Source organism: Zosterops lateralis (assembly GCF_965231275.1).
Source record: "Zosterops lateralis genome assembly, chromosome: Z".
NCBI classification, from domain to species: domain Eukaryota; kingdom Metazoa; phylum Chordata; class Aves; order Passeriformes; family Zosteropidae; genus Zosterops; species Zosterops lateralis.
Window position 1 is genome coordinate 73883366 of NC_139800.1, and position 19642 is coordinate 73903007.

Genomic DNA, 19642 nt, shown 5'->3' on the forward strand with positions numbered 1-19642 from the left:
ATATGATGAATTCTTGAACTTTAGCTTTGTTAATATACTTTAAATCAAGGTTATATATAAAAGATACAGTAACCACGATCTGCCCTTGTAATAGAAGTTTTGGCAGTGGCAGAGCTCTAAGTCACCCTCCTGAAAAGGGCAGTTCTGCAGTCCTGGCAGGATGGAAAGGAAGGGCTCTTCCTCTCTGCCTTCTCCCCCAAAATACACTTTTCCAAAGCAGATTCCCTTTAAAAAGCAGTTGTTCTTGGGCACGCAGACAGAATAGAAGTGGCTGAAGAACAGGACCCCGGCTAATAGAGGTGCACCCACAGCCTCACCCTGAGTGCCTCCTCTGGCTCCCCTGGGAGGTAGCTGTCCTCACGGCTGCCGTCCAGCTGCTCCATCCCCTTCTCCTGGGGCACGCTGGTGATCTCCAGGGTGTACAGCCCAGGCACAGCCCTGCCCCTCAGCACGTGCAGGAAGCTGGCTCCATCCCTCCGGCAGATCTGGAAGATTCCGCGCTCGTTGCCGCGGGAGAGGACGTAGCGCACGTGGCGCCCGCGGGCCGGCAGCAGCTCCAGGATGTCCTCCCGGCTGCCCAGCCTGGACATGTCCACTCTCACCCTCAGGGGACTCTCCGTGTCAAGGCTTCCCCAGCTCGTCTGCTCCAGCTGGAGGAGGAAAGAGAGAGGAATAATCAGGAAAACAGTTAGCGGTTTCTGCCCCGACTCCATACAACACAACCTATAAATCCTAAAGGTATCAAACACGCCTTACAAGGACAATGAACAGGAGGCTCTGGCTTCAGATTATTTTGAGAAATAGTTTAACTTCATGTTTGCAAAGAAGCCATGTAGAAAAGTGTTAAAAACAAGCATTTGAGATAGCTTAAAAATCATCAGGGTATCAGCAAAAGCCAGATTCAATTTTCAAGGCCAAGGCATAACAAGGATTTCTCAGACTGCGCTGCAGCCTAGAAAGAAGGAGAGGGGAATGCACCATCACAAGGAGAAACATGTCCTGTGTTTACACACAGTTTGTATGTTCTTATGACCAACAGAAAAACACAGAAATGCATTTCACAGCACTGCATGGAAATTCCCTGAAACCTTCTCTGAAAATTCCGTACTGTAGCAGTATGTAATGCAGCTAATAAAGCATAGTGAAAATAAGGAAAGTTTTTGGACCAGAGCAAGTAATGCAGTAAATACCTCAACCCCATAGATGATGATAATGATTAAAAAGTGTTTCTTTTTCACATAGTTTATGGATGTCATGGTTACTGCCTAGAAAGTTCTAGAAACGGAGAAGATTAATGGTATTTTAGAAATGCAATAACAAGATGTAACAATTACAAACTAGGTATGAGTTCCTGTAACTTACCCTTATAAGTCCACAAAACGCAGCAAGAAAAAAAAATATTCTGAAGTTTAATTCTCTAAAAACTTCATCAATTCTGTAAATATTGGACTTCCATCACCCAGGTCTAATCCCCCACCTCTATGAGCAACTATGGAACAGACAGCAAGATTAAAACGATCTTCTGCAAGGAGATCTGTTTAGCTGTCCCAGACCACAAATTCTGTCCAACTTCCTCCTGGCAGAAGAACATGCTGAAGACAAGTCCAGTTTGCCAGGTCTTTGTAATTAAAGGAGAATTACTCCCCTGAATGTACTCTGAGGAACAAGACCACATCTCACACTACAAAGGAGTCTTTGCAAGCTTTAAAAACTTCATCCTTTCACATCTGTTGGTGTGCTTCTTATCATCAAATTATGAGTGCCAGCAGGACCTAGGTGAGGCAGGGGGAGAACAGAGATTCTCACCACTGAATGTGGCCTGTTTAAAGGCTCCCTCCATTTACTACTGGAGTCATATCTCTGAAAATACCTCAAAAAACATTACAGTGCGTTTTAATGCTGGTACATACCCTGTTAGCACTTCTCTTCTTCCTGCTGTCTTTTTTGGAGTAGCCATTGATTTTGCACTCATAACACACTTCAGGGGACAAAGCATTCTCTTCATCAGCATCTCCATCCAGTGGCAGGTACTGGCTTTTGTTAACTCCCATCCCTGAGACACAGTGTCTGTGGAATGAAAACATGTGTTTTAGTTACTCCTTGCAGTTTTATGAACTGTCCCTGCTAAATGGAGTGTGTGTAATTTGTGCCAGTGTCTGTATTCCCTTCCTTGCCCTTTCCCCAGCAGGAGGGCTGTGCATTAATTTCCTTCACACTAGAGTGGCTTCCTGAGAGAAATGCAAACACTGGCTGAAGGCTTTTAGCTAATCTAATTTTCATTTACAAGTTCTACAGAGCAACTGAACAAAGTCAGCTTGCCCTGAAGCTTGGGCACTACAGAATTTACCCATTGTTCTGTACCAGAACAATGTTAATTTGTGTTTAATGTTCTGGACTGATCAGTGATACTTAAACCCCTTAATTATCTCAGTACACATGGTACCTAACCCTTATTCATGATCAATCCCCACTGAGCAGGTCTGTGAACAATTCATGTGCTGATACTGGGCGAGAAAGCAGAACTCCTTGATTAATGTTATTTATATGCTACATTTAAAATTAATGTCATGTTGCATGTACAGACATTTTACTTTTTTCCTAGTTTCTGGATATTTTGCACAAGACTAGAAAGGACTTAGCAGCTTGTCCTTCATTTGCACCTCTGCACCTTCTGAATGTGTCTTTGGTGAATGGCTGCATGGAGAAACTCACCCCTGTCCAGCTCTGTAATAGCCAGGTGGGCAGCCACAGAGATAACCACCCTCAGTGTTGGAGCAGCCATAATTGCAGGGGTTCTTGGCAGAAGAGCACTCATCCACATCGTGGCAGGCGTGGGAGAAAGGGTCATAGGAGAACCCAGATGGGCAGACACATTTGTAACTTCCCAGGGTGTTGTAGCAAGAAGCAGAGCCACACGTGTGAGGATTGGAGCACTCGTTTTCATCTGGTAAGCAAACACAAAAATATTGGTGTTTTCTAGTCTGAGACAACAGGCCAGCATGATGCAGCTAACAAACCAGAACATCTGCAAGTCCCAGGGCTCTGCTACACCCTTGACCTCATCATCCCATAAATATCAGTATCGTCTTCACTTGTGGGTGTTAAGATACAGAGAAGATGACACCTCCAGTCAGTGTGACTTGATTTGGTCTGGTTTTGGGGAAAAAGAAAAAAAAGAAAGGAAAAAAAAGAAAAGGAAAAAAAAAAGGGGGGGGGGGAAGAAAAAAAAAAAAGAGAAAAAAGAAAAAAAGAAAAAAAGAAAAAAAAGAAAAAAGAAAAAGAAAAAAAGGGGGAAAAAAGAAAAAAAAAAAGGAAAAATAAATTTTAAAAAGGAAAGGTTATGGTACAGGAAGTCATGTTTTGGTAGTTGGTATCATAGTTATTTTATTTCTCTAGCCAAGGTATTTGTCTAAAACCTGTAGGTTTTTCTCACCAAGTTATCCTCACCTCAGTTTTCCTCACCACGGCCTGTAGTGAATGCTTTGCCACTCCTGCCTGCAGTCACTTGAGGGAGATTCTTTTGAGGACTATAGTTTACAGAAACTGAAGCTGGTGTGGGGATTTGTGGGACCTGTTGATAGTGCATTCTGTCACACTCATCCCAGTCCTTTGCTTTCTTTGCTGAAGAGCAGTATTAAGTCAGGAGTGATCATGGTGATTGGGACTTCAGAAAAACTGGCTGATGTGCTACTTAATGTTAAAATGCGTAGAATAAACTAATTTTTATGTACGGAATTGGGACAGTAAAATCAGCCTAAATGAAATGTATGGCAGTGCCCATAGTCATGCTCTGACTGTGATACCACTGACAGAAAACCATGAAAGCAAACTTGAAAAGGTAAATATTTTGTATTGGTCTTTGTGAACAGCACTGGATGACATTGTTTCTGTGTGTATTGTTTTTTTTTTTTAAAAAAAAAGAAAATCCCACATTTCATTTTCCATATGATACATCTTGGTTTGTGAACCACAGAAAATAATTGCTGGATTGAATGAGTTAAATCTAAACAGAACTCCTGAGCTTCCTAATTCGTCCCATTCCCTGCACAAAGAACTAATGCTGGCCTTAAAATTGCATTTTGGAAGTAGGAAATTCTTCAATTTTTTTGGACTTCTTTTCCTTGCCATTTGCTTTAGATGCTATTCTGTAGAATTCTTAAATTGCTAATAGCTTTTTATGCTTCTTTTGTTTGTTTGTTTTATGACAGGTATGGTTTTTTAATGTTTTTTTTTTTTTTTTTTTTCCTCAGCAGAGGTATTTACATTGATACTTTCAGGAATTCAATGAACATTCAATGATGGGGGTTTTTCACAGAAGAAACAGGCCAGAATTTAGACCTTCCTAAGAAAGCTAATTGTCAAAAGGCTGAGCATGTTTTCTTGCTACCTCCTGTCACTGATTTATGCTGGGATTAGTACGTGTATGGAAGGAGAGGGAGACACATAAAAAGGATTTTTGTTTGCACACCCTTTGTTCTGCTCACTCTTGCCCTTGCCTGGTATTGTCCCTATAAACACTCTGATACATTTGCTGTTTAAATGAATTCTGTGCTGTTTGATTCCTTACCAACACACTGATTCCACTGGTAGTGCTGGATAAATCCTTTTGGGCACCCACATCTGTATCCACCCAGGATGTTCTGACAGCCATGCTGGCACCTATGGTTTCCATCACATTCGTCCACGTCTGTGGATTCAGGAGGAAAGCAGAGCATGACACGGGTTATACCCATTGCCAAACACTGGTGGATCAGAAGTTTGTTGTGACCCAGCCGTGTGCTCTGGCAGCCCAAGAAGCCAAATCTGTGCTGAGCTGAGCCCCAGCGTGGGCAGCAGGGGAGGGGGATTCTGCCCCTCTGCCCCCTCAGCTCAGAGCCCACCTGCAGAGCTGCCCCAGCCCTGGGCCCAGCACAGCAAGGAGCTGGAGCTGCTGCAGCCAGGCCAGAGGAGGCTCCAGGATGAGCAGAGGGATGGAGCAGCTCTGCTGGGAGGAAAGGCTGAGAAAGCTGGGGTTGTTCAGTCTGAAAAAAAGAAGGTTTTGAGGAGACCTTAGAGGCCCTTCCAGTGCCAAAAGGGGCTACAGGAGAGCTGGAAAGGGCATGTAGTGATGGGACAAGGAATGGCTTTAGGCTGAAGAAGGGTAAATTTAACCTGGATATATGGAAGAAATCCTTCCCTGTAAGGGTGGGGAGGCCATGGCATAGGTTCCCAGAGAAGACCTCCAGGAAGTATCTGGAAATGTCCAAGGCCAGGTTGGATGGGGCTTGGAGCACCCTGGGACAGTGGAAGGTGTCACTTCCCATGGCAGGGAGTAGAATGAGATGGGCTTTAAGGTCCCCTCCAATTCAAGTAATTTTGTGGTTGTATGACTTATGATAGAGGATAGAAGTTCTAAGATAGAAGGACCATGCAGGTTTTTCTTTTGGAAAGCCTGGCAGTCAACTCACATTCAGTTCTCTCCATCAATAATCTGATTTGAGCCTTTCAGTACTCAAATTTGGAGGATAAACAACATTCCTGGTAATCCAAACATTGTTTTTTTAGTGTAATGCTTAGAATTTGAGGGGGTTTGTAATTTCAGTTTTAAACCAACCACTCAGGGATAAGCTTTCAGTTTCCTGAAACATATTGTAGTGTTTGAATGTCAAATTTGGATGTCTTTGCAATTGAAAGTAAAAAGCCACATAAAAAGTCTCTGAGACAAGTGTCAGTGAAAGGATACAGCCACAACCATCCCACCCTCCAAATTCTAAAAACTCAGACATCCTAAATTGTACCTGCTATCGGAAATAAGTGGATTGTAAGCAACCTAATTATTAACGTATAGTATGCAAGTCTTGTAGAAAATAAAAAAAATAATTCTTTGCTTTATAGGCGCACCAGGACATATGTACTTTATGAGAATAAAGTAAACCAACAGGAGATAAATCTTAGTAAAACTTCTAGCTGCATATATTCTGGACTGCTGTTATAGAAATAGGCTCTAAATATCAATTCCTGTTTTAAGTGCTCCATCAGAGGTGTTTGTATTTTGAAAGTCATGAATTTCTTCATGTATGCTCTTGCATTTTTAATTCTCAGCAGCCAGATGGCCTTGTACTGCCTTTTATTTTCTTCTTTGATCAATACCTGAGGCCCATTGAGAAGTCTGGAGCTCTCAAGTACAGATTTCCTGACTGAGGCTTCCCCTTGGGCCAATAGAGAGAGATAAAGCTCATCAATGTAACTTGCATTTTAACTAATAATCAACTTTCTGAATGCAGTGAATTGGCCTTCTCAGTGTGTAACTCTGTGGTAGGAGAATGAAGTACAGGAATTTGGAATCTAATCTTAGTCCACTCTCAGGTGGACAATTAAAATTAGCTAAAATGAAAATTGTAGAGAGATCCTGTTCAGACATACAAAGACATAAATGTAAAAAAGCCCCACAACTACTAGACTTTTAGATGCAGAAACCTATGTGAAATTGAAATGGCAGCCTGAAAACAACTGTTGAAGAGTACAACTAGAGAGTCACCTTTTCACCTTTTTACCCAAATTTCTGTAAAAATTACTTGAGGCAGTACATTCTTGCATATACTTTTCTTATACTTACAATTAGTCTAATACTTTCCAATTTACTTTTGTAATTACTTTTACTATGGCTGGTGGTTTGTTTTCTCTGTCTTTAACGTCAAATGGTTTGCTAGAATCTGAAGTAAGGATTCACACCATAAAAAAGTCTGACAGTTCCTAATTACCTTCACAGTTTAATCCAGTAGAATCCAGAGAAAATCCCCTTTGACATTCACAGGTAAAACTTCCAGGAGTGTTTTGGCAAATTCCTTTTGATCCACACAGTGATGGATGAGAACCACATTCATTGTTATCTTCAAAATACAGAGGAGAGAGAAGGTTGGTTTACCTTGTGGCATGATATTAGACATGTTCATATAATATAAAAATAAAATCCACAGAGGTACAACATTTTATTTTGTAGCTTTTCATTTTTAAATGCCAGATGAACCAGAGACTCATGCAGAGCTATGAGTAATTAATAAATGGAAGTGCTAGTGGCAGTTCAGTTGTGATGTGAGTGTGGAAGAGCAGGGATGTAGTTGCTGATATTGGAAAAATGCTGCCCTTTTGTGTTAGCTGAACTGAAACAGTTTCAGTTGGCAAGATTTATACATATACTTAGGATCTAAAGACATCTGTATCTACTAAAAAAAGAAAATGTAGTCTGGTTTTGGTTAGCTACATTTTAAATGAGATTTTAATAATTCACCCTTTTGTCTCCATGTGGTTATTCTTAGAACATAATAACACGTATTAAATATGTACAACTCTTTACTAACCAAGAAAATAAAAATGGTGAACAGACTGGACAGACTTATTTTTCTTTAGCTGTAATTGCTGCTTTTCAAAATCTGTTTTCTGCCCTCTTGACACTATTGCTCTGCATAAAGAGCACAAGAGATGGTTGAGAATGTTGTTCTCGACAGAAAAGCTTATGAAAGAAAACCAATGTTTTTCTTACCAATACAAGCTGTATGATGTTGTGTAAAACCAGGTGGACATTTGCATGTGAAGCCACCAAGGGTGTTGATGCAGAGAAACTGACAATTGTGTTGTTTGGTTTGACATTCATCAAGATCTGAAAGTAAGAGATGCTGTTGTCTTAAAAAAGTAAACAAAGAGGCACATTTAATCAAATTTAATGAAAATATCGTACTTCTAAACCAATTTCTTTTAAGTTAACCTGTAACCAAATTAAAAGTTACTGTGTATAACCTTCTTACCTTTACATGTCTTTCCATCCTCCTGAAGGACATAGCCCCGGGGACATGAGCACTGATAGCTCCCTTCTGAGTTCTTACAGATAAAATTGCATGGTCTGGGAGACTGGGAGCACTCATCAAGATCTAAAGAGAAGAAAATTTTAAGTTATCTTTTGTCCTCATCTCTCTGACAGAAAGATGTCTGCTAGACAGCACAACATTTTAGAGAAAAATGCTCATAGAAGAAAGCCCCCAGTCACACTTGTTCAGAGTTCCTATTCCTTTCTCTACAAATGTGTTGCTGTGGAGTTTATATGGGGTTGCCACTACCACGACAAACTGTCTTGAAGGAGTAATATACTAGAGTGACAGTGGCACTGCTATTTTCATTTAAGCAACAAATATTTACTTTTTGGTATACTATGGACCTGCAAACCAACAAAAAAGTGGGAAAAATGTAGACTGTGAAGTAATGAGGTGGTTTGTCACTTAAAGTAGTTACACAGCTTTAACCTATTTCAGTGATCACTCAACTGCAGGAATACTGCCAGCAGAACTTGTTCTTCAACTTCCCCAAATGAAATACAAAACCAGAAATGCATATTAGGGAAAGAAATAAAGGACATGAGATAAAAGAGATAAATAGACAAAGAATGGTTTGCTACAGGGATTTACAAAGGTTGGCACATCACTATGTAACAACTAAAAAAATAAATATACTTCAACTGATGAGTAATTAATGAATCTTACCATTACAAGATGTGCCAGTTATGTCAGTGGTATAGCCTGCTTTGCAAAAGCACCGGAAGGAGCCCACGGTGTTAATGCACTGCCCATTCCTGCACAGGTTTGGCAGGACCTTACATTCATCAATATCTGTACAGAAATTATTAAGTATGTCATGTCTCAGTTTTAAATTCAACCTTTTTCTTCTCTTCCATTTTTGCACAGTTCCTCATCATCATGTTTCTGACAGGAACTTTCTCCCTTCTCCCTCTTTAAAAATGGATCTGAATGAAAAGCCAAACATCTTTCAAATTTCATTATTGTTCTTTGCACCAACAGATTCCTGCTGTTTCACTGGGCACTCAGGTTCCAGTTTTGCTAACTCCAAATACACACCCCATGCAAGACAATTTTTTACAACTACTTCCATGTCAAAAATTATCACCAACATTAAAAAATACACATTAGCTTCTGCTTCCTGTGTGGAGAGTACCTGCAAAGCATTGTGAGATCTTTGTTAAATGAGATGGTTTTTGTCTTTGCCATGTGTCCAACTTTTCAGCAATAAAAGAGCTCTGGGATCATTTCTAGCTTTTAGTTACTGATTAGTACTTCCAACCAAATCCTAATCTTGAAAATTCTGCACAGTTGATCTGTTTGCAGCTACTGTCAAATGTGTTTTTAATTTCTGGTCTCTCAGCACTATTTGAAAAATCAAACTCTGTTGTTTAACAGGAAATTCTCCAAAGGAACTTCAAAGGGAATTTTGCATTTTCTTAAGCATGCAAGCATATTCTTTTCCCCTTTTCTGCCTCTTTTCATCTCTGCAAATACCTCTTCCATCTGTGGTATAGCCTGATCCATGTGGACAGAGTTTCTTGTAGTGAGTGGTTCCAGGGAGGGGGCAGAGCCTGCACTGGTTCCCCCAGCCCCGGCCCCCGTCACAGCAGCACTCGGACCTGGTGACAAGGTTCTGGCTGCTCGAAGCCATGTGGCACATGGTCTGCAGAACTTCAGCAAAGCAAAACCCATGGCGATTATCTGTAAGGAGGAAGGAGAGAGGCTGGAATAGAGGAGGAGATAAAAATCTGCTCCATTCAGCATCTGGTGTATTTCTCTGGCTCTCTGTCAACACATGCAAGCAGCAGAAGGTTATCAGCTACCATGAAGTCCATCTTCATTTAGCCTTCCAGAATTGTTCTGGTATATGCTGCTGTTCCAAAAATATCCTTAATATTCAGTATCTGCATGAACTGGGTAAGAGTTTTCCTTGTAGGAAAGTTGTGCCCTTTGTAGTAAAATATGCTGTGGGCAAAACTGAGCTTCCACTTCAGCCGCCTATGCTGTGTTTGCATTTGAATGATTTATTTGGAATGGGGTTAGAAGTTTGTTTTGTCTGTTTGTTTCACTGGCCAAAATAGCACATTTGATCATCTGTAATTATCCTGCTGTGGTTTAAAAAAAAAAAAATCCTTACAACTTAAAAACGTATGCAACTCAGTACTTTTTCAGTGGTACTCCTAAATTTTGCTGAGGAAAAAAATAGAATTGTATTGTCTTATTGTTGGTATGTCCCTGTCTAATTTTAGTTTCATTTTTAAGCCTTTTGGTTAACACCTGTCAAAAATGAAAGGGGAGCAAAACTTTAAATTCATGGGGATCCTACCGGCTTCCTTCAAACAGCTGAGGAGAAAAGAAATACCAGTTTCCAGTGCTAACAGAAATTCCAAATCTTGCCTTATATATAGGCTATGTCACCTCTCTTATTTCTTGATTAAAATGGAGACATTGTCAATTACTGATCTGAGAATGCTTGTGTTTTTAAAAGAAAGCTTTTATTTTCTTTTTCTCTTAAAGCCAGTAGTGATCCCTCAGAATGTATAATGCCTCAATACTTAGCTGACCTTCTCTTTTACAAATTAGAAGAATCTACTTTTCTTACAAAAATTAGGCAAACTCTGGTTTTGGGAAAGAATTTGTTCACCTGGTAACTTAACTGCTTACATCAAATAAAGCTGTCCTCACTGAAAGTGTCAGTTTTGTGAAACAAAATATTTGCTGTAGTAATTTGCAAGACTGTGCAGATTTCTGTTCCCCCAGACAGGGATATTGTGCAGATCTTTAGGGACATTATGACCTGAAGAACACAAAAATGCTTTGTGTCCAGTTTGAGATGTGGAATGAATTTTAATGGAAGCAGAATATAAAGGTTTGCACAATATATTTATAATAATGTAATCTGTGACTTAATGCTCATGCTGTAATTCAGAAGAAATTCTGTTTCTGCCAGATCCATTCCTCATTGTAATTTCTAACCCAGGAAACCTGAAAGGAAAAGCAGCAAAAAGCAAACCTTCCCAAGGCAGAAAATAGTAAGAAAACTACATCTTAAATGTAGGAAAGCAATAATGACCTCCAAACAGGGTATTTCTTTGGCATTAATGATTGGCTGGGGTTAAGAGACTGAAGTTTGCTCTTCCCATCTGGTTCTAATCCTTAGGAAGTACTCTTTACTTCAGTGTTATTGCTTAACCATGAATTCAGCATAGTCCTCATGACAATTTACAAGGAGCTGGTTTTTATAATAATAACGTAAGATAATTATGCTTTTTTTCATGCAAGAATACTAATAAATACACCCTTTCGGTACTATATGTACACTTAAACACCAGTCAAGAAAAGTCAATTTTTGCAGCTCCATTTGACTCCAAAAATGGGAATGATGAATTTTGTAGTGGAAATGACAAATACAAACATATTAAAAAGAAAATACAGGTTGATGAACAAAAACCCTCCACCAGTATTTAACTTGCAGGTCTGCATTAAAAAAAAAATCTTTCAATTTTCTGGTACAATCATAGTATTTTATGTCTGAATTAAAGGTTCAGAAAATTCATTGCCATATGGTGCTTAAGATCATGTTCTGAATAAGAAAACACTCAGCTTTACTCTGCATCCATTTTTGAATTATCTCAAGGGAACTGAATTTTCCTTCTTTAAAAATCCCTGTATTTTGTCTACATTAATGTCCTATGAAATTGATTGTTACAAGCTGTTAATTCCTATCATTATTTAATAATATCATTTAATATTGTATCATTATTTAAGAAGTGTAATTATTTAATTTCTGTAGAAATGACAGCTATTAGGTATTCAGAAGCCTAATTTTCTCTCTGAATTTACACTCTAATGTGAGATGAAATGTGTAAAGAAGAGACATTTACCAAGACACTCGATGCCTGATGGACTTGACAGGAATCCTTCATTACATTCACATCTGTAGCTCCCAACAACATTCACACAACGACCGTTTTCACAGACACCTGGCTTGGAGCGGCACTCATTTTCATCTTTACAAAAAATATAAAGACATTAATAAAATTAATAATAATAATAACAGCAACAGTAAGAACGAAAATAAAACATAATAACATCAATAACCACAACAATTCATTACAATATCTATCAGGCCCTCTAGAATACATTAAATATTCCATGCAGTATTTGAAAAATATTTTCAAGACATGGAAAAATCAACTGATTTAGACTGCAAAGGGCTTTCCAAGGAATGTTATCCTATCCCAGTCCTTCTATACTTCATACCAGAACAAAAGCTTTAATGCTTCACAGCTTATAACAAGAGGCAGAAAACACAGCAGAGCAAGCAAGCTCCAGTCACAACATTTACCTGGTAAGTAATATTTAAATAAAATCAGAATACATGCATGATTTGAGTGACAAATCTTCACTCTGTAATCATCAAGAGTCTCTAAACACACTTTATATCTCCCGCAATAAGTCATAATTCAGTCCATGTGTTATTTTCTACACTCTTCATGTATTTTCTTCCGTAGCTAATGGCACATGTATTGTAAGCAATTGCACAAAATTTTTTTGATTTTTAAAATAAACCTCAGAAAAACCCCAGGTTCTTTAAAGGTAGAATTCCATGTCAAAAAGAGGGCAAAATATTTGTTAATACAGATTTTTTTCCTCTAAACTAAAAAGAAAATCCCATAAAGTTCCCTAAAGGAGAGTAGTCATTCTCTTGCTGAAGGAACATTGCTATAAAATATTTCCATTTAAACCATTCACTAAGACGAGTGTTCAATTTTTTCCACCCCAGAGAATTTTGGAATGGTCCTGGGTTTCCTTCTATATACCAGAAGAAAGTACAATTTGCTAAACTATAGCTATTGTCTTCCCCTCAGCTAATCAAGTAAATGATGGAGCAAAGGTGTTTGTTTACTTCCAGGATGGGGTATTGTTTTGAACTATAGGAGTTTCCATATATTTTGATCTTTATGTAATTTATAGGCAGTTTCAGAATCCTTAGAGTCTTAATTCTTTTAAGAAGTGAGTGACACATTATTTATACTAATGCTAAAGGAAATGTAGATTTTATTAATGAAAATTTTGCTTCCTACCCATAAAATGAAACCCACTTGTTTAGCAAATTCATTTTTTACACGTAACAACTGTCTAAAAACCTTCTGGATTTAGTTTTAGAGCAATGGAGGTTTTATTCTGAAATCCATATTAGTCAGTTAGAACTCACACTGAAACAAAACAGAAAGTTTAAGATGTTTGGTATCATTAGATATCTTAAATGTCCTTCATGAATTGTTATTTTCTGATTTTTATATATACACACACATATAATTTTTTATCTGTATGCTTGTGTATATTCCATTACATGCCTTCTTCCTTTTCTAAGCTTTACCTGTGCATCCTTCTCCATCAGGTCTCTGGATCATCCCAGGAGGACAAATGCACACAAAGGTACCAATCAGATTTTTGCAAATCATGCCTCTTGATTCACAGTCATGGAGACCTTCTGCACACTCATCTAGATCTGGGGGGAAAAAAAAAAAAAATCATGTTTGAACTTCCTTCCAGTAGCTTCAGTTTCTGAATACAACTTCAAGAGAAAGGACATACAGGCTTCCCTAAGTAAAAGCACAGATGGAAAAGTCCAAAATTTATGATTATTTGCAGTTCTCTTGATGTCTGTGAGCTGAATCATTTTGTCATGTTAAAGATGAATTTCACCACTGTGCCATTCTGGGCTCTGCAGTCCCCCTCAAGGGTTACACTTGATGACAAAAACACTGAATATTGCTTTTTTGTGAGTTCTGAAAGAGCAAATCATCACCTGCTGGGCTGTTTGCTACATTCCATGGAGAGGATGAGTGCAAGATGCACAGAAATATTTGGATTACGTGTTGGTGATGGAAGGTGGGAGAAGTTTATACATCAGTCATTACCTTTGCACATCTTTTGGTCTTCTCTTAGTTCATATCCCACTGGGCAGGTGCACTCATAGAAACCATAAGTGTTTGTACAACGAAAAGCACACAGCAAGGGGTTCTGAGCACACTCATTGATATCTGAACAGGGAAACAAAACAGTCATTCTCTACTAAGTTTCAAAACAATCACCAAAAAGGTTTATTACACCTATGCTTCTCTTTTCAGCTAAAACTATCAGAAATGTGTTAATTCAAACCATTAGCTTTCGAGTAACGAGAGAAAATAGAGCAATGTTCTGCTTAAGAATAATGTAATAGTATATATATAGAGCTACTTGAGCTTAGCATGGCAAGTTAGGGCAGGCCTATTTCAGATTTTTGTTATATGCTCATATTTAATATACTTTTCTGTGATGAGAAATGTCAGCTTCAGAAAGCAAACTAATTATGATCAATAAAATACAATATTTTTGAGAATGCCCCACAAGGGGCTTTCCCATTGAGTGGAAGTCCTGTGATAAACTAGAAGTTCTGCTTAAATCAATTCAGATTTCTTTTCTAACTATGTATTTCAAAGCACAGAAACTTTCTCTTCCTCTGAGTTATTACAGCATGAAAGACATGGCTAATAAAGTAATTTGAATGCTGAGGACTGGACAAAAGCCAAAAAGAAAAAAATAATAAAGAGGACAGGTTACCTTCACAATTCATCATTGGGCCTGGCTCAAATCCTTCATGACAACTGCACTCAAAGCTGCCAACCACATTGGAGCACGTTCCGTTTCCACAGGGGTTGCCAATGGAACATTCATCTGTATCTGTACATAATGAATAAATGCAGAGTGAAGAGAACTGGGACAAGTTGTGTTTTAAGTTCACGGGTTCCAATTTCTATAACTGCACACACCTATGCAATGCACTCCTGTGAAATCCAAGTTGTACCCCATGGGGCACTCGCAGCGAAACGATCCATCGGTATTGATGCAGTGACCATTGGAGCAAATTCCTGGGCTTTCAAGGCATTCATTGACATCTAAAAAGCAGGAAGATATTAACAGCCACCCAGCTGATGCATTTCACGTCTAAAAAAAGGCATTTAAAAAAATAAACCTAAGCACCTATTATTATTTTTCTCAAACCATGCATTTCAAAACTTTTTTTAACACATTTTACAGATCAGCCTCTTGCACCAGCAGCTGTGAGGTGCAAGCTGTAACATACTATAATATCCAAGTATAGTTTTAAGTATTAATACTTACTTTTTATATTCAGAAGAATACCTACCTTCACGTGTATCATCAATTCCAGGAATAGTTCCATGACCATATGGGCACAGGTCCTGAAAAGCAACTGTAGAGATACATTTTCTTTAAAAAATAGAGCAAGTGAGAGACAGAATCATGACAGATGGTTAAAGCCATCCAAAAAGGATACTAGTACAGGTCTCTACAGAGAAAACTAAGAAATTAGTATTTCTCTTTGTGGTGTCTTCCGTTTAATTTTATTCCTTTTGCTAACTTGAAAAAATCATTCTAGAAAAAGACACTGAGAGCAAACGTCAGAAAAATCTCTCTTTCCAGTGGCCAAAAAGTACACCACCAATGTGCTCCTCCTTTTCCCCCAGCAACAAATCTTAAATTTTAAATACATACCTTCTTCTTCCTTTGGACAGAGCTCACAAGGATCACCCCATCCTTCTCCTGGCATTTTACTGCAGCAACACTTGGCCTTTGAGGTGTTGAAAGCCTTGGGCACTGAGCACTTCCCGTTCTCAAAGTTGGTGAAACAGAAGCTCTGACGAGTGTCTAGGAGAGTAAAATCCAGTTACACAGATCTAGAACCTTTTCCCAAGTTAGATGATGACTGTCTGGCCTGAGAGAAATAATGTAAGACCTGTATTTTCCATACTTTTAAAAAGGCACTCGGCAAACTTCGTAAAGATATAAATTGGAAGGGGTATGTACAGAGTATCTGTTATCTTTTAGAATGAGTTATTACCTTCCTGATCCATGAACTTACCAAAGCACCTCCGCCCGTTATCAGATAGCACAAAGCCTGTGGGACAGATGCACTGGAAACCTCCCGGGGTGTTTGTACAGGACCCAAAGAGGCAGATGTTGGGATCCTCGTCACACTCATTAATATCTGTAAAGCAATGGAGAAACCTTCACCATAACCTCACTTGCTGTAAACTCCTTGGTTAAGGAAGATTGTTTATTTATTTATTTACTGATTTAACTGAAGCCATGTGCCCAAGAGATAAAGCAGCCCATAGGTTTCACTGACTCCTTCAAATTAGGAGTTTCTCACTGGTATGCAACTTCTTTCCTGAATACCATTGTCTGTTATTCATTATATTCAAAATTAAATAAATGCTTTTGGAATATATTTCCCATAGGAACAAAATTTTTCTGTAAGCATATAACATCCAAAGATTTTTTTTTTTTTTTTTTTTTAAATCTATACATCGGGGCTTCTTTTAAATTAAAGGTGTACTTTTTTCTTTCTGTCAGATTCTGGGACTGAAACTATAGCAAGTTATTAGTAGAGTAACACCTTTAATTGTATTTAGATGCCCAGATTTATACTTAGCAGTCTTTTACTGCCACCCTCATTGGGCTATCTAAAATGTATTCCTGTTCTACTGAATAATCTGTAATATATTACTATTACCATTAGAAGATAGTTAAGATTAATTTTTTAATAGCAGTATATCATTAAATATTATATTAAATAATTATCAAAAGCATAAGCCAAAGTATTAGTATTTAGTGTAAATAACAAGCATCTGTAAAATTGTGCAGCTTGAACATATCTGGTGTACATCTCCCATCTATACAGACAACAGGTAAAGCGAGAAAATAATATATTAAAAGACCATTAATTTTTCGTATCTATTATTTAAAATTATATTTTAACTTATCCTATTCCACAAATACTAAAAGAATATATAAGCCGCCTCGCTAAGGTAATTTTTAAAGGTAATTATAATCTGATAAATTTTGAGATGTATTTTAATAATCTTTAAAGTACAACTCTTCTTGAGTCTTTCACAAAGGAATATTGAAAGAACCATCTCAGAAACCTGTGGCTATACAAGCATCCTACAATGGAAGCCAGACTGAGCTTAACTGAAGCTTAACCAAAGCTGTAGGCAGGAACAAGGCTCTTTTCATGAAAATTAGCTTCATGGATGTTGAATTTGTAGTGCCATTTTTTCCCTTATTTACTGAATTCTCTGCTGTACTGAGTTTTAGAAAACCACCCTGTTTTCAGCAGGAAAGAAAATAATGGAAATACAACCTTTATTATTTGGAAAATATAAGAGGAATGATGGAAGAAATCCATCATGGGAGTAGATTCTGTGATGTAACTTCTGAAAAACACTACTTTGAGTCCCATTTTCAGAAATTGCTGTTAGGTACAGCACATGGACAAACCACAGCAGCACAATCTGGCATATGTCTGAACTCTGCAGTAGCTTCCCACAGACAGCCTCTTTCTGTGTGAAGCATTCTAAGTCAGCTTATTTCAGAAAAAATGGTAAATAATTTCCCAGTTGCTGTGATAGCTGTTAATAAACAAAGCTCAGCAATCCAGCTGCATAAGACATGAAAATTGCTCTTTTGAAGTGCTCATTATTACTGCAACGAATGGTTTGGTGATAAGACTCTTTCTGTGGCCATGATGGAGAGGTGATTAGCCAGACTGTGGAAGTAAAATGAGTCCTTTTCCCTTCATTCCTGTAAAATGGAAGGGAATATATCACATGGGTGGGTGGAAACTAATTTTTCTGTGGCCCCAGTTGTTCTGGTTTCTCCTGCATATATATTCACCCTGAGCTCACATAGCAATCAGCCACTGCCAACCTTCACATCACAGACAGAAATAATAGATTCTCATACAGCTGTTTGCATACAACATCAATAGAGAGTAATGGGGAACATCTGCTACAAGGGCTGTCAAAATATTAATCTAAGCTTTAGTACAATCACATGTGACAATCTGGGCATTTCCTAGGAGCTCTAGCTTTGGATTTTCTGGACACGTGGCAGAATGACAAAAGAATGCAAGCAAGCCTCTTTTTTTCAATTTGGGCAAAAATCTGTCTGGCAGTCACTGATGCTCTCAAAAACAGAGATTCTGAGAAGGTATTAAATTTGAAATAAACAGTAATATTCCTTGAAAACCAAAACCTTTCATTATTTTATATTCATGAGTGTAGAATTCTAGGTGATTTGAATTCACCTCAAACATAACTGCTAATATGGAGTCAGCAGCTGCCAAAAGAAATCATGAGGTTAGCAGGCAAACTGAATATTGGTGGCATGATACAAGTGGCTGAGAAAACTCTGGGGCTTAGTAAAATAAATCCTGTTGTTCAAGACAAAAAGTTCAAAATGATTCCTGTTCCTGCAGCCACACAGATTAGGTGACAGTAAGTCAAATCTTAAATGACCAATAAATTCATAGTGTCCCATGCTTTGCCCTGTTGCAAAAGGGAGTTGTAACTTGGATTTATTTGTTGTTCTCTGTCACAGAAAATCTTAATTCAGTGTGTGACATTCAGCTCCTGAATGGCATTCAAGACTTTAAGTGAGAATTCTATGAACAAACTAGAACATAAAAAATGATGACAGGTCTGCTGTATCCTCCTTCTCCTCTGAATCTCAGCACTTGAGAGGCGTTATACAAAAGTCAAAATCAGAAAATAGTTGTTAGAAGAAACCGATTTAACTGATTATTCCTATGAGTGCCATAATTTTGTCAAGATTTTTAAACTTCATTTCCCTCTGAAACCAAATGTTTAGTTCATGTACTGATTGCCAATAACTACCTTCTGTAAATATTATATAAATACAGTGAGCACATCTGTTTTATGAATTTTAATTCTGAAAAGTGACTGAAAGATAAAATACTTCTTTTTTAAAAATAATTTTTGTTTGCATTAATGAAGAAACCAATGTTCAAGAAAGAGTACAAGACAGTACAAAAATATTCTTCTGCCTTCCTTTTTAAAACCTCTTCTTGAAGACTTTTCATATGTACTCGTTGTCACCTTTATTTTAAGTAAGGAAAAAATCACAACCATTAGGGTGTACGTGGCCTTCCACCCAACTAGAATCACATACAAACTCTTAAATTGTTCAGGAACAAGAGTTACAACTTGCCTTACCAATACAACTTTCACTTTTTACTTCATATCCTGGTGGACAGATGCACCTGAACGATCCTTCCAAATTTTGGCAGGTACCAGGGGAGCACGAACCAGGCAGTGCCACACACTCGTTGGTATCTTTGGGGAGTGGAGGAAATCAAGAAAGGTTTAGAATCCTATAATTCTTGTGGTAACGAAAATTGAAAAAGACTAAAAGGTTCTGTACTAATTTTCTTTCTCTAAGGCAACTGATTGCTTGAAGACCAACAACCATTCCAAAAACACGCTGTTACTTCTACTGTGTTTTCATTTAAGTCACTACCATTCTCTTTTGATAGATATTCAGACTGTGTTACTTCCCTCTACATGGGAGCTATTAGTTTATTTCAGGTCATCAGTACTTGAACATCATACATACCCACACAATTCTTGCCATCCAGAGTAAGCTCATATCCTTCATTACACAAACATTTGAAAGAACCAATTTCATTGAAACACCGTCCATGTCTGCACACTTGACCAAAGAAGGAACTGCACTCATCAATATCTGATAAAAAAAAAAATTAAAAATATCAAAACTGAACCTAGGGAGTGAGAATTGAGTCCCAGCATACAACATACAGTATATTATAACCACACTCAAGTTTCAATACTTGGTATTTCTGTGGAGAAACAAATCAACTGACATCTGATGGAAAGTAACTCTCACTGGAGAATTAAGGTGCATGTTCTAATTAAACCACACTA

The 19642-nt window shown here is 38.0% G+C and overlaps 1 protein-coding gene across 1 annotated transcript in view; it reads right to left on the reverse strand.

Annotated features, from left to right (window-relative positions):
• Positions 1 to 290: 290 nt before the first annotated feature.
• The window catches only part of FBN2 (fibrillin 2), a gene marked incomplete at both ends in the record, with an annotated part of 118480 nt that continues 99128 nt past the window's right edge, over positions 291 to 19642 (reverse strand). Inside the window, 19 exon segments of the mRNA XM_083883193.1 lie at positions 291 to 650; positions 1911 to 2067; positions 2713 to 2944; positions 4568 to 4687; positions 6741 to 6869; positions 7520 to 7636; positions 7782 to 7904; positions 8511 to 8636; positions 9321 to 9527; positions 11711 to 11836; positions 13210 to 13341; positions 13754 to 13876; positions 14436 to 14555; positions 14645 to 14770; positions 15022 to 15087; positions 15390 to 15542; positions 15757 to 15882; positions 18914 to 19033; positions 19314 to 19442. Coding sequence (XP_083739319.1) covers positions 291 to 650; positions 1911 to 2067; positions 2713 to 2944; positions 4568 to 4687; positions 6741 to 6869; positions 7520 to 7636; positions 7782 to 7904; positions 8511 to 8636; positions 9321 to 9527; positions 11711 to 11836; positions 13210 to 13341; positions 13754 to 13876; positions 14436 to 14555; positions 14645 to 14770; positions 15022 to 15087; positions 15390 to 15542; positions 15757 to 15882; positions 18914 to 19033; positions 19314 to 19442 — 2792 coding nt within the window.